At 38.8% G+C, this 14,480-nt stretch overlaps 1 protein-coding gene across 8 annotated transcripts in view; it reads left to right on the top strand.

Moving 5' to 3' along the window:
• msi2b (musashi RNA-binding protein 2b) overlaps positions 1–12,070 on the top strand; it is a 227,191-nt gene extending 215,121 nt beyond the window's left edge. For 3 of the 8 annotated variants that reach the window (XM_080844891.1, XM_080844889.1, XM_080844885.1), the window contains 2 exons: positions 2,402–2,556; positions 7,887–12,070. In XM_080844891.1, coding sequence (XP_080701017.1) covers positions 2,402–2,556; positions 7,887–7,931 — 200 coding nt within the window. In that variant the 3' untranslated portion in view covers positions 7,932–12,070. Of the gene's footprint in view, positions 1–2,401; positions 2,557–5,265; positions 5,344–7,886 lie in introns of all 8 variants that reach the window. The other 5 variants (XM_080844890.1, XM_080844886.1, XM_080844887.1 and 2 more) reach the window with 4 other exon arrangements.
• The last annotated feature ends 2,410 nt before the right edge of the window (positions 12,071–14,480 follow it).

Here is a 14,480-nt window from a genome sequence, read left to right as displayed (position 1 = left end):
TAGAGAGAAAAATGAGCCTGGCCACCGTACTGGGGCCCTGGAGTTTTTTCAAAGATAAGTTATTTCGTTGAACTGGAGCACCGTAGACTTGTCTAATTTGTGTTTTTTGAAATGTAAATGTTGCTGATGCCTCTCTGTTTGCTAGGTTGAGTTGTATACATACAGTTTTAACGATAAGCGATAAAAGCCTACATCCATTATCTTAACGTTTTTCTCTCTCTCTCTCTTTCTTTCTATTACTCTGCCCTCACATTTGTAACGACCATCATTAATGGTTTGGGATTTTCTGACGGATGTACTATGCCTTCCAAAATTAGCTAGTATTGCCCTCTCCATCTCAGGTCTCAGAATTTTTTCTCTTGCCCACTGTGCCTCTTTATCGCTCTTCTCTTTGAATCTTTTTTAATGTAATCTAATCTTATCTAATTAAATCTCTTTCCCTTCACATACACCGTCTTCTGAAGTCATCCATACATTCGCCAGACTATATAGATCCTCTACAACAGAAGCTGTGAGCCCAAAGCCCTCTTAGTTCTGGCATGCTCCCCTACATCTGTCTCATACCCAATATCTCTCGAGGTCACTTCCTGTTCCCCTAACCAAAAGCAAGAAGCTGCTTAGGTCACTTCCTTATCTGTACCTACGTTTATATATTTCCGCTGGACGAATAAGCTTTCTTTTAATGCTGTGGAAAAGGGACTCTGTGATGGCCTGGTACCCAGGGCACCTGTAGTAATTTTCTTACCGTTGCCAGGTGCCAGTGTGCTGAGATGCCCACGATACCGGCGGGGCCAGTAATCACTCTTGTATATTTAAAGAAGCAGAGGGAGAGTGTGGGGAGAGAGGGAGAGACCTCTCGCCAAAGTGACAGGTGTTGATTAGATAGGGGGTGTTGTGCCAGAATTCCCCGGTGCCATCCCAAAGAAGTACTCACGAAGTGGCAAGTCATATTTTTGATGACAGCTGGAAAAAATACCCCACAGTAGGTGTGAGAAGAGGAGGGGAGGAGTGAGAGAGAGAGAGGAGAGTTAGAGGACATGATTATGATTGAGACCTGTAATACACTTTTTGTCAGTTCATTTTACCAATCCAAAGAATCCCCCAAAGAGGAGTCCCTGTAGTGATCTTTCTCTGTAACACCCCCTCGTTTCATACCCTAGCAGCACAGTTCTAGCTCTGCTCTGCTCTGTCGATTGTTAGTTGTGCATGGCCATTTGTAGGCACAGATTAATAATAAAAACAAGTACCTGTGTGGTTTTGAAGTAGACAGCTGGTCAGCTCGATATGTCATTTCCATGTATTGATCTACACACAGGCTCTAAGCATGGAACCAGTTCATTTCTCAATTGGTCTTTGATCGTAACTTTATGAAACAATTTCAAAATATTCCATCTTTAATTGACTTGAGCCTGGTAGACACATACATACCTCCTTAGTCAGTCCCCCAGGAAATCGTGATTTAGTTTTTTTTATATATATTTTTTTTTTGCGTTCAAAATAACAAATTTGTTTGTCATTTCATGCAACAAGAGCAATCATTTTAGATGTGTTCTATGCTATGTTCTCATAGTTCTACGGTCATTTCATCCATGTTACTGAAATAAGCTTAAATAAAATGTCATGCTTTGAACTGTATTCCCAGTTCTGTAGTCCTGATTCAGAACATTAATCATTAGTAATCCTGTTCTATTGTTTAAAGAAACCTGAACAGAAAACATGATTATTCAAAATGTGTTTACTATTCCTTACTTCACCGATATTCTTCTCACGCTAATTAACCTTCAATAGGCCTATACGTGAAATTTAGAAACAGGATTTTATTTTAATGTGATCTCCGTGCAAGACGATCAGTTGAACGCAACAGTATGGCAAATTTTACGTTCAAACACTCAATCTCACAGCTGTTTGCCAGGCAGAATAACATGCTGTCTAATACCAAGCTAACTTAACCACGGTCGTGGATCCCTAACACACTGAACAACTAAAACTAAGCAGTGGCAGGAGTTGACAGACTGTGCAGAACCTCATACCACCATCAGGAGGCGAGAAGAAGCGGAAATACGTTGAAATTTAACAGTTTTTTTGCAGTTGTATGCAGTATAACTAAAATACATGCAGTGTCATGGAAACAAATGCATTAAATAGCTAATTTTGCGTTCAATTTGCAAATCACAGAATTGCGAAAAACTGAAGGGGATGCCCTGCTTTATTGGTTTGATTTGTGTCAATCTTTGATAATTATTTTATTCATTTATTTACAATTACAATTTCATTTTTTTTCCAGTGTACTAGATAGTGTACCTGTTTTATTTCTTTGTTTTGTGCATGCAAGCTCGTCGCTCAGCACGTGTGATCTCTGCACAGCACCAGTGCTAAATAGCTGCCCTGCTTCCCCTGGCAGGAGGTAACCCAGCACGGCCTGGAGGCTTCCCCGGTGCCAGCAGCCCAGGGCCTGTGGCTGACCTGTACGGCCCCACCAGCCAGGACTCTGGCGTGGGGAACTACATAAATGCTGCTAGCCCCCAGCCTGCCTCTGGCTTTGGCCACAGCCTTGCCGTAAGTATCTCCATACGCCCTGATCCAACCCATGCCCCCGCCCATCCATGCCCCTCTACCCCTAGGTCACCTTAAGCTCAGCCAACACAGGTCACCCCAGTCCAGTCCATCCTCACTCTCCATTAATCTCCACTGTTCCAGCTCTCACCCTCTGGCACTCGCTCTTACACACTTGCTCTCTATTTTACCCTCCCATAAAATGGTGTGATATCCAGCAGCGACAGCCATCTACATTGTAGCCATTTCAACCCAGTCCAATCTACATATCCATCCAGGTGGATCCATGCATCCGCCTCCCTCTCTTTATGTCCTCTTTTCAACTTGATTTCTCACATTTCGCTGGTGCCTATCCATCTGAAGAAAGCTAGTATCAAAACCATGCCTTAATATTAACCCCACCATGACAATTCATTATGGCTTTGAAACACACCCAGTGTAGTCAGAGGCTTGCACTCAGTATGAGGGCATTTTCTCCTTAGCGATGTAGCAGATATTTCCCATTTGCACATTGGGTGTGATTAATGAGCTTTTAGACTTTAAGTTCATTCATTGTAAGTGAGAATCTCTATAATGACTTACAAATGTTGACCAGATTCTGCTGGGGATAACCAGTAAGTAACACTGCTTTAATTAAGAACATAACAGAAGTCTCAAGCCCTCCCAGAGATATTTCAGGATGCCTGGAATTCTGGGTATGAAATTGAATAGAGCTCATTTCTCTCCAAGCCCTCGTATCTAATTATCGCAGCCCTAGACTGCATTCAGAGCGGCTTTCAGAGCAGAGAATGGCCTCAGAATGTGTGTGAAATGTAAGAGATCGCACAAGACCACAAGCGAGCAGGTGCTTGCTCTCCATATAGAGGCAGAGCCGTCGGGCAGTATTTCTCTCCGCGAACATTTCATCATCTTCCAGTTCTCACATTCCTTTTTTTGTCATCAGCCTCAGTATAAGAAACTGTGAACATACAACACCTGTCATCAACACAATAATGTGTCAGAATGCTGTGTTCAAGTGCCAACAAGATATATTAAAGAAAATACTTTTTCCCTAAAAAAAAGAAAAAAAAGTATTTTGCATCCACAGTTGCCTCGTAGTCTCTTTCACTATGTTGTTGTTCCGTAGTTGTTTCAGCCCCCAAACATCCGCCCCACACATACACGCTCACAGACACAGACACACACACACACACACACACACAAACCAGTAAGACAGTGAAACAAGTCCCTGGAAGGAAGGAGAGCCATCATGAGTGTGTGTTCTCCTGCCCTTTCCACACTGGCAGGCGTTCATTACTCTGAATGCCTTTTGTTTTACCCTGCCTGTAGTTGGAGGGAGGGAGCGCAGGGGTGAGGGGGTAGTCAGGCAGGAGCAGACTGTTACCTACGGGGGGCTGATGAGCAGGCGCGGGCAAAATCACTGCCTATTGTGAGAATTACCCCTATTCCCGTTTCTCCTCTGGTCTGCTGTGCGAAAAGGGAGAAAAAAAGGAATAAAGAAACTACTTACAGGCACAAGTGAGGGGAAAAAAAACATTGAGACGCGTTGAGAGAGAGGGTCAAAAAAATGGAGAAGGGCATTTTTATGCCCTCTGTTTGTTATGTCTTTGATCTGTCTGGCATTTGTCCATTGAACGGGCGGTGAATGCTCAGAAGGGACTGAAAGATAACTGTGAATTGTGCAGCTCTCCCCTAAACGGGACCGCACATTTCTCATTAGTAGATTCTCCAAAGGTAAAGCATGCTTTCACATTCAGAATCATCTTATTTTATTAGTATTTTATTATTATGTGCCATTATTATATATAAGATAATTTGTACCCCTTGTAGACACAACGGTTTCTTACAGTTAATGGAGGTGTTATTTCAGAGACAAACAGCAATGCGTCTCAGTATTTGCTGAAAGCTTGAGCCACTGAACAGATTTTGACACATTTTGTGATTTCAGAAGTTCACAGTCAAATTTTAAGAACTGCCCCTTCTATCTGTTTGTTTTGTTTGCCTTTGTGGGCATCCATTTTCCTCCTGACATCAATGCATCATTGCCTGAAACTGTTTTGCTGCATGATTCTGTTTTTGATTTTTATTAATGAAATATAATGTTAGCATGAATGCGATTCACTGCGGGAAGCATCAGATATGCTGAAAAGTTGTTGCCTTTGATGTGTTGGTTCGCCACCTTTCCTTGGAGCACAATCTGTGTATATTATCAACAATTTGTAGCCTCTTTACAGAGAGCAACATCAATTTGCTAAAAGTTGAACTAAATATAGAAAAGTGGTATGCAGTCTTTTGTCCTCAGTGAAATCCCTTTCCTGACAAAAGATCTCCTTCCAATATAAAAATGTCATTATCACTGAATTCCCTCCATTGTGATGGGGAGGTATTATCCAATCTATTCAAGCATAAAGGTGTGAAATATCCGGTGTAATGGGACGCATTTTGTTAACTGCAGTCGTGGGTAGCACAAGAGACTCCATGTAATTCTGTCTCTCAAAATGCGTCCACTGTATTTGTTCCCTGGAAGAGAGAAGGGAACACAGTTCCTCACCTCCAAAACGACTCTAATTCCAAAGGTTATCACACTTTCATTTCCATTCATGCTGACAGCACATTGTATGAATAAAGTATACTTACCTGCAGTAGATTCTTTCTTTTTTCTTTCTTTGAAATAAATGCATACTGACTCAGGAACTAACTGTACACTTTTAGGGTCCCTTGATTGCGACAGCTTTTACAAATGGATACCATTGAAACCCTAACAGGTGGTTGGTTGCCATCTCTATCGAGGTAGCTATAATATGCCATTTAAATCATTCATTTAATACTTAAATGTTTATTATTATTATTATTTGTTGATTCCTGATTTATGACATAGTAGCTGTCTTCCATTCGCCTGCCCAGCCTTTTCTCCCTTGCTTTTATTGCTTTTGAAATAGTACATGTCTAGTTGTCCATCCTCCCACAACTGTTGAAGAAAAATGACAAAAAAGATTGTCTTTTACAGGGTGTCATTGGCAAACACAAAAGACAAGATAGTATTTTGGACTTGAGACACAAATGCATTGTCTCTAGCTCGGGTGAAACCCTTTAAAAGAGAAACACACGTCTTTCTTGTCATTTTTCATTTTGTAAATAAGAATTATGGTGAATGCTCCTCATTAATACCCTATCTGACCTCGCCCTATGCCAGATGTGACTGCATCTGCATTCTCCCATCTGTTTTTGTCATGTTTATTAAATGTGACTTGGTTCACTCAAACTGTTCCGTTGCTTTCTGTTTGTAATCTAGTGATGAGGGAAACTGCACAAAGTCTATACTGAATAAGTTGACAGGATATTTTCTGTTAACTTCTACATTGTCAAGTCTCTATTGGGTTTGTCAGCTGTTGACACTTTGAAAGGCTTTTGTGAAAGCGTGAAGAGTTTTGATTGGGGTCATGAGAGATAGAGTTTCCAGAATGGATTTTTTTTCCACATGTTGAAATATCCATGCTTGTCCGGAGGTTTTCATTTTTGCTGCTTGCTATTTTCTACCATTATTACTATTTCACGGTGAAGCGGGGGTCAGAGTAATAAATTATCTTACCCCATTAATCTGAGCCTGTGTGAATCCCACAAGGCTATTTTGCTAAATACTCAAGAGGACTTGGTCAAATCTCTTTCTTCTAATCCCACACAATTTTTTTTCTCTAATACACAATTTTATACTCTCTTAATTTTGTATTTATCTTCTATACCTCCTTCTCTACCTCTCTCTACTTTTCATATTTGATCTGTTTGTATTTACTGCCCTCTCTCTGTCCTGACACTGTTTCAGCACCACAGTCGTACGCAGATTCTCCTGAATGCATGAGTGAAAGGATGCTATGTTTAACATAGAGCACTAGACTCTATTGTGTGTGTTTGTGCTCTGGGTCTGTAGCCTAGCATGAGTGAAAGGATGCTATGTTTAACACAGAGCCCTAGACTCTACTCCTCTTCAGCTCCGGCCCTTTGCAGTCAGGGACGTGAATACAATGAGGTCAAGGATCCCACTCAGATTCCTCTCTCCCTCTCTCTCTTTCTCTCTCTCTGTCTCTCTCTCTCTCTCTCTCTCCTTTACTCTCTCTCTCCTTCTCTCTCTTTCCCATGCCTGACTAGTGGTTTTGGCATTGAGTCTCCTGTGCTTTGACGTCTGATGTGATAAAGCCCTTTCCTGGCTTATTTACCTTGGGTTGGCCTGGAGTAGCCTCCTGGCAGAGTTTGTAGTGGGAGCAATGTGGTTGATCCATTTCCTGTGGAATGACCATGACATTACCATATTCATTTGAGCTCAAATAAAAAAAATGAATATAGACTGACTAATAAAATGGGTCAGGTAATACAATCCAAATCCACAGTTTGACAGACAGTAGTGTTTGCTGCGTTGCTGTGTTAGTTGGTTGTGCTAGTACCCAGCGGTGGAATGCCGCTACACATTTTCCAAACGCATTTGTTCATCAGAGAAAGCAACAGTATGGTGCAGTTTCGGTCAACCAGTCCAATCCTTTCATTATCTTGGCACAGTAAATACACTTCATATGGAATGGACTGTTTTTATGTACTTACTCATTTATTTTATTGTGTCAGTTGTTGCCCGTGCATGCTGTGAATGACTAACATACAAAAAACAACATTTTCTCTGTAGACCAGTAGAACAGTGCAATATGGTAGTGATGAATGTACTGCATGCATTGTGCTTAGCCCACTGATTCATATGTATAAAATACATTATGGCCATTAATCCCTCTCTGTTGGGTGGATAAATTATGGATTTCTTTGCAGGCAGCAATTGGCATAGCACTGTGTTGATTTGACAGGCCACAGCTAATTTCAATGACAAACACTCGATTTTGGCTGATGCCGTGACACCAAATCAAAGGCTACATTTAGCAGACCCAGAGAAGGAGCGGCACACGTCTATACAAATGTGTCAGTGAGAGCTCGGGCACAATGCTGTTGTGTTACCATGGCAAAACGCACACCTGGGTTAGCATGACCTGCTTTCAAATCCTAGGCTGAATCCCCGTCTGGAGTGCCACATGGACGTGGTTAGAGTAGCCGGTCCATTGGTTCCCATTGGTTCCCATTGGTCTCCATTGGTCTCCATTGGTCTCCATTGGTCTCCATTGGTCTCCATTGGTCTCCATTGGTTTCCATTGGTCTCCATTGGGCTCCATTGGGCTCCATTGGTCCCGTTGCTCTAGGCAAACTCAGTCAAGGGCAGAAAAGTGTGTCTCTAGCCCATGTGTGCAGGGGGAGGGGGAGCGATGTTGCCATGGCTACTGATGGATCTGTGTGTTTGATTCCAGCAGAGTTTGTCAGGAGGCCCGGGGAAGACAGGGCGGAGTTTCTAGTGGGTTCTGTGTACAGGTAATGCAGTGAGAGAAAAAGAAAAAAAAACACAAAAAAAGACAACCACCGCAACATCAAGCACTACATTGTGATACACGACGACGCAGGAAAAGACTGTGGAGATGGCACCACCTGAAGAACAAAAGAAACACACACAAATATATGAGTGAGAAAATTGTTTAGTCATCTCAAGAATGACAAATAATGGTGATGATAGAAAATCTGCTGTACTATATCTAAACCTGGCATTGGAGTCCTTTGTTATCCTTCTTTATATCCCTATCTTAACAACAGTACTTTAAGATTATGGCATTTTTCCTCTTTCTGTGTTTTCCTTTCTGATTAGTTGAGTTGATTTCCTTATTGTCTCCTATGATATAGTCTTTTAAATATTCAATGTCAAATTTAATCTCAATATGTTAGGATTTATTTTCAACATTTCTATGTAATCCGGCTCATTTCTTCGTTTCTTTTTTCGTTTGAGGTTCGAGTTGGTGCAATGGATGTTTATTTTCACTGTTAGTATCAATCCTCAACTGTCAAATCTTCAGGTGTCATTTTGCACATGCAAGAGCTGATTGACATAGAAAGGGTTGAAAGAGGAGGAAAATGTTTTTAATCCAACCTTAAGAAAGTGAGTGTGTAACTAACTAATAAATCTTAGTAGCTATGTTTTTGTTCCTTGTAATGTTTCGTTAACCATAATTACCTATTTTGGGCAATAAGAGGACTATAATATTTTCACAGTCCTTTTTTTATAAGTGTCTCTTTTTGTTGTCAGGACAAAAAAGAAAGGCTTTTTTGCTTTTAATACTTTGTGAATTCAGATTTAAAAAAAGAAATATGTAATATGTAAATATTATTCCAGTCAGTACATTTAACCATTTGAGAAAGAAAGATATTTTTGTGATGGTGTGTCTGTCCTGAAGGCTGTTACTGTGCGAGAGCTCGAAGATTAAGTTAAAAGCAAAGACTTTAAAAGCTCTAAGCAGTACAAGAAAAAAAAGAAACATTTGTAGCACAAATGCCGTTACTACCCCACCGAGGACAAGTTCCTATCAAGAAAAAAGTACTGTTGGCTTGCTCTGTAAATATATTTGGCATTATAACTGTGTTAGTGTCATACCAGCATATTGACTAGATAGTGACTTCAAATGTACACATCTTAAATAGAACTGTAATGAAACGTTGAGAAAGGGTTGTTCCACAACACCTTCCTGAGAATCAGACCTGGTTAATTGTCTTTCACGGTTGATTAATAATAATTTTTGAAAAATCAGCAAAGAAGAAATTATGAGGAAATCCAAAGCACACATTTTACTCTTAACAGTTTCAAAGAAGAGGAGGAAAAAAAATTCAAATATATATATGTGGTTTTAGACATTTCATTATAATTACACAGATTGGTGTTTTTACTTTTTAATTTCCCCTTTGATCTAGTTTGTTTTTAGTTTGATGTGTTCCCCTAGAAGTCTAAATGTCTTTTTTATTCAATGTAACACAAGGCAATATTTCAATAGTTTGAGGTTTGAGAGAAATGGCTTCTGAGTTATTTTGAATGAATACGGAAAAACCAACGTTTTATACCATTACCTCAGTCATGTGAGTTTTATTTTAGAAGAGATGTCAAAGTAATTTATTTTAGGCATAAAGAAAAGAAACATTTGAAAATAATGAATGGATTGTTTTGAGATGAAATCATTGCACTGTGACTTGTAGGAAACAATTTACCATTTTCTATTTGCACATGAAAAGTGACGGCTATTTAAAATGGTCTCCACCCGGGGATTTATATGAAGGTTTGAGGCAGAGGGACGTTAATGTCACTTGTTTTGCATCATTTACAAGCTAGCCCCTACAGTGAGCCCCAATAGGCCTAGGCCGGAGGAGACAGTAGTACTGTTGTAAAATCACTGTCCAGTGGGTTGTAATTAGTAAGTTATTACAAGCCATTGTTTAATGTCACAAACCAATCCATATATATTACAAAAGTTTTGAATGCAGCCTGCAGAAACACTGAAATAATTCTAACCCTAGCTGCTAAACACACGTCTCCTCTACATGTAGGGACTGGATTTGCTCGAGCAAAGAGAAATGGCATTAAAAGATATGCTTTAAGATGAAAAAAAAAAAAAAAGAGTTGAGTGATATTTAAAGGTATGAATCAATTGATGTATATGCTGATGTTTATCTTCTCTGAAAGTATGTTTTATCTTGTTTTATGTTATTTTATGTCTTTGATTTCTGATACAACATTTCACTGAACAACCAGGTGAAGTAGAATGCTGGATTCTTTTTAGACACCATGGAGAAAATTGATAGAGTAACAATGGTAGACACTTCACAAAGCGGTCTGTGCTTATGGTTCACTCTTTAAAAATGTATTTAAAAATGAAAATGATGATATAATCCCTTAAATCATTTTATTTGAATGATACTGAATTTGGGATTTTTTTTAAATCAATTTGTTGTGGTTGTTAATGATACTACTACTAATAATTATGATACAGATAATTATATAATTATGTGCTGTACTCTTTTATCATTTACTCTCTGTCTCCATTCCCTGTCACCACATACACTCTTATGTTGGTCATTGTATCTCAGTAGTGTATTTAAAAAACTAAAAAAAAATGTGACAGTGATGTCTATGATGCCAGTGTAGTGGTCAAAACCCCTTTGTTATTCTCACCTTTCCCCCTCCTTTTCCCCATCCCTTTCTCTCGCATTCATATTTTGTCTCTGCTCTCTCTCTCTCTCTAACGTTTGTCTCCCACTCTCCTAGTGAGTAGACGTAGATGTTATGTAATTAAGACTTAAGATGTAGTTGTAGTAGATTAGATTTAGGACCAGTGAGGATAGAACTTCCTCTTACTGATTATTAGTTCAACAACAGAAAATCAAATGCTAATGGTTATTTTCATAGCATTATTCATTTTTTTGTGTTTATCATTTTTTGTTCTGTCTTTTTCGCTAATCTCACATGGTTTCAACTAACCAAAGCTCTCACGGATTGAAAATCTACAAAATAAGAAATTGCTGTACGAAACGAATTGTAAACAAGACATCAATTGGATTCCCGCCCTTGAATGTTTTTAGAGGGGTGTGCCATACTACCTTAAATGCTAATGCTAGATATGCAAAACTGTTTTATTTTTTATCATTTTTTTTAAGTGGGACACAAGCTATAATTATGAAGTGGAGGATTTTATTACATGAGCAAGAAAGAAAAAAAACATATTTTTCTAGAAAGTTTTAACAGAATAATGATAATAATGATCGCATAATAACTATAAATATCAATGAAAACTCTACTGGGTTTTGATGTTTCTACTCTTAAATTTTTTTTCCCAATTGCCCATGGCGCTACTATTTTCAATACTGGTTTTATTTTCTTCTTTTTTAACAAGTCTGCCTAGACAGATCGGTAGTTTAGTTTCCACTCATCTGAAACATTATTTTTGTACTCCAACAACATGGAAACCAGCTCTTTGTCTTAATCAATGAACTAGCCCATATCCATTTAAATTTAGATGCTTTCAGGTGAGTTGCCATCTCATGATGATTTAGATGTCATACAGGGTTAGACATTTCTGTAGGTGCACACTCCTACACATACTGGCATTCAGTTCCATAGAGGAACCTATACATATATGAGCATGTAGGCAGGCACATTGATTGTGTGAACACTTTGGCTGACTCGTGCCCAGCTTTTCATCCCTCACTCAGAGCTGGGCATATGTAACTTTATGCCTCAGGTGCTGTGGGGTAAACACTTGACTACCACTCCTCTGTAGTTGAGGAAGCCAGATGCAGTGTGTCTTTTTTTGTTGAAAGAAGAGTGGTTGTCCTGAGTGAGTGAATTATTATTATTATTATTATTATTTAGGTGTTTTTTACCCTCATGGGTCTCTACTACTAACCGTTTTGCTGAATTCAGTTAAGCAATGGATGCTAACTGGCTTTACTGTATCCTCTAAACTGTTATAGATAGCGTTGCAGTTAGCAAGATATTTGTTAGAGTTACCAGTTGCACCTTTTGCCATTTACTGTACTGTACTGTATTAAAATAAGATATATAAAGTGAATGTCTTGCTCTAGTCTTTGATTAAAAGAAAGGCTGGTGGCCATTTTAAATAGTCTACACCCTCCCATTAGTTTCATTCTCTTGTTTTGTTTCTGATTTGATCTCGTAGCTTGGACTTTAAGGTAGCATGGCTCTGTTGCTGTACTTTTGTTTCTCATTGACAGCAGTTTACAGCTGATGAATGTTACACATCTTGCTAGACTAGTTAATTCATTGGAGAAAAAAAAAACTGTTGGTTTAAAAAAATATCTGAAAAAGAAAAAAAAATTGACCTGGAAGGTGTTGTGGGTGGGATTTGGAGTGTACTACCGTATCCATTTAAACTTGAATCTTGAGGCAAGTGCTAAGCAATGGTCAACCACTCACCCCGTCATCTTTACAATGCAACTCTACACGCACACACACTGTAATTACACGTGTATATATTTGTATACAAATACAGGATATATATGTATAGTGTATATATATATATCTTTGTTAAAATGTTTAAACTGCCTCATAGACTATGACTCTTCGTTATTGTTTTTCAAGCTTAAAGTGAAGTCCCTGTCACCTACTTCAAACATAGTAGTCAACACTGTTTGCTGTCAGTAGCTGTTCACAACCTTTGCTGCAGAGTTGCTGTGGAGTCAGTTGTAGGAGAGTTGTGTTTGTAACCAGGATATTATTGGAATATCTGTGTCGTATGAACTATAAAGTTGTAGTTTAGACGCTGTACGCATTACACGACGTGAATGTTGGTCACCACCTGATGCTGACTCTTGAGGGTGGTCTTACCATGTTGGGGGTCTCAGCACGGTGGAACAGGCCAAGACTTGTTATTATGAGGGGTTTGAGTGGGGACTATAATATTTCCCAGCCCCATGTCTCCTTAAGTGATGAATTGTTTCCATACGTTCAACTGTCGGTTGTTTCACTTCACTTACTGCCTTGCCCATTCCTTAACACTTGCCCATTTTTTAATGTTAATGGACTTTCTAAAACAGCGAGAAACTGACTGAATGGACAGGCGTCTGAGAGCATCTTTCAGGTCTTCTTGTATGGCTTGCTCAAGCCCTGTTGTAAAATAAAAACTCAAAAAATGGATGGGGCTCTCTCACATCTCAGATGTGGAAAGTATACTTTTATATTTGTATTTTCAAATAATAATAATAATAATGATAATAAAAATGTTTGTGAAAGGTTTCCATCCTCTACTGTGGTCCAGAAATCAATGTGTTTGTCTGGAAAAAATAATAAAAAAAATAAATAAATACTGTTTTCAACCATTTCACTCATGGTTTTAATTTTTCACTTCAATACCTGTTTTAATCTGGTGTGTGATTAATACTCCTTTGAATATACCTTGGAAAAGACTGTATGCCAGAAGATGCACAACATTAAAATGCACAAAGCTGATTATATAGCTGAAGACTTGTGTAAGTTTTTTTTGTGTTTTCCAAAATACTGAGTTGAAGAGCATGTCTTTTCAGCCAGTGATACTTCATCTGTTGAACATTGCCACTGACACTGAGGTAAATAGATAATATTTTAAGATCCATTCCATAAGTCACATTTTATATACTTGAATATTTTAATTAATGTTATCGTAACATGGTTTGGTTCTTTCCAACCGTTTAGTTCAGGCATAAATGGACTGGATTAGCTTGGCGTTGTTAGGCTAATTTTCAGAAGCTCAATTTTCACTGTGGGGTCATGGCATAAGCTGATCAAAACACTTGTAATGTAATTTAAGTGCCACCATCAAAATGATTGAGCAATTATGAACAATTGCTCTGTATATGGTTGTCTTGTTTGCTTGATCATTAAAATAATGAATGTAGGTACTTAGGTGAACAGGTACATCACAATACTGTACTTCAGTGCTTCAGCATTACTCTTGAACATCGCACGTTTGAATCGTCTACTTACCATCACACTCTGTTGAATGTTTTAGGGCTATATCTCACCTTCTCACTTCATGACTGCACACTTAATATTTCTTGGTATGAAAAAGACTAGAAGGAGTTGTGTAGAGCAGTGAGGCTCAACTGACCTGGCCTTGGGACCCAAAGTTTCCCATGACAGTTAAGATGTGACTCAAATGTCATACAATTCAAACTATAAAATAAACAAACAAATATAAACATAAACATTGGGCCTTTTTTAATCACTGTATTCGTAGCCGATAAGTCTGACATCACATAGATTTTAAATAGGTTTTTTTTAACCACACTGTCAAGTTATCTGGGGACTATTTGCTTCACCTCATATTCTTCATCAAACTAGCTCATTATACAAACATTTATGTTGATTTATTTTTCTTAACATTTCATTTTATTAACTATCCCACCAGTGGCATACCCGCCAGTAAGTCGAAGCCGATATCCTGGCACAACCCCACTCCGACTGTTCACCTTTAGTAATCACTCCACATTTGATAAAGTCAATTAGGCCCCGTGCCTACAGCCGAACCACCTCCGTG

This window comes from Sprattus sprattus (genome assembly GCF_963457725.1).
Source record: "Sprattus sprattus genome assembly, chromosome: 9".
In the NCBI taxonomy this organism is placed as follows: Eukaryota; Metazoa; Chordata; class Actinopteri; order Clupeiformes; family Clupeidae; genus Sprattus; species Sprattus sprattus.
The sequence above is the reverse complement of the archived record's forward strand: the minus strand, read 5'-3'. Positions and strand labels throughout refer to the sequence as shown.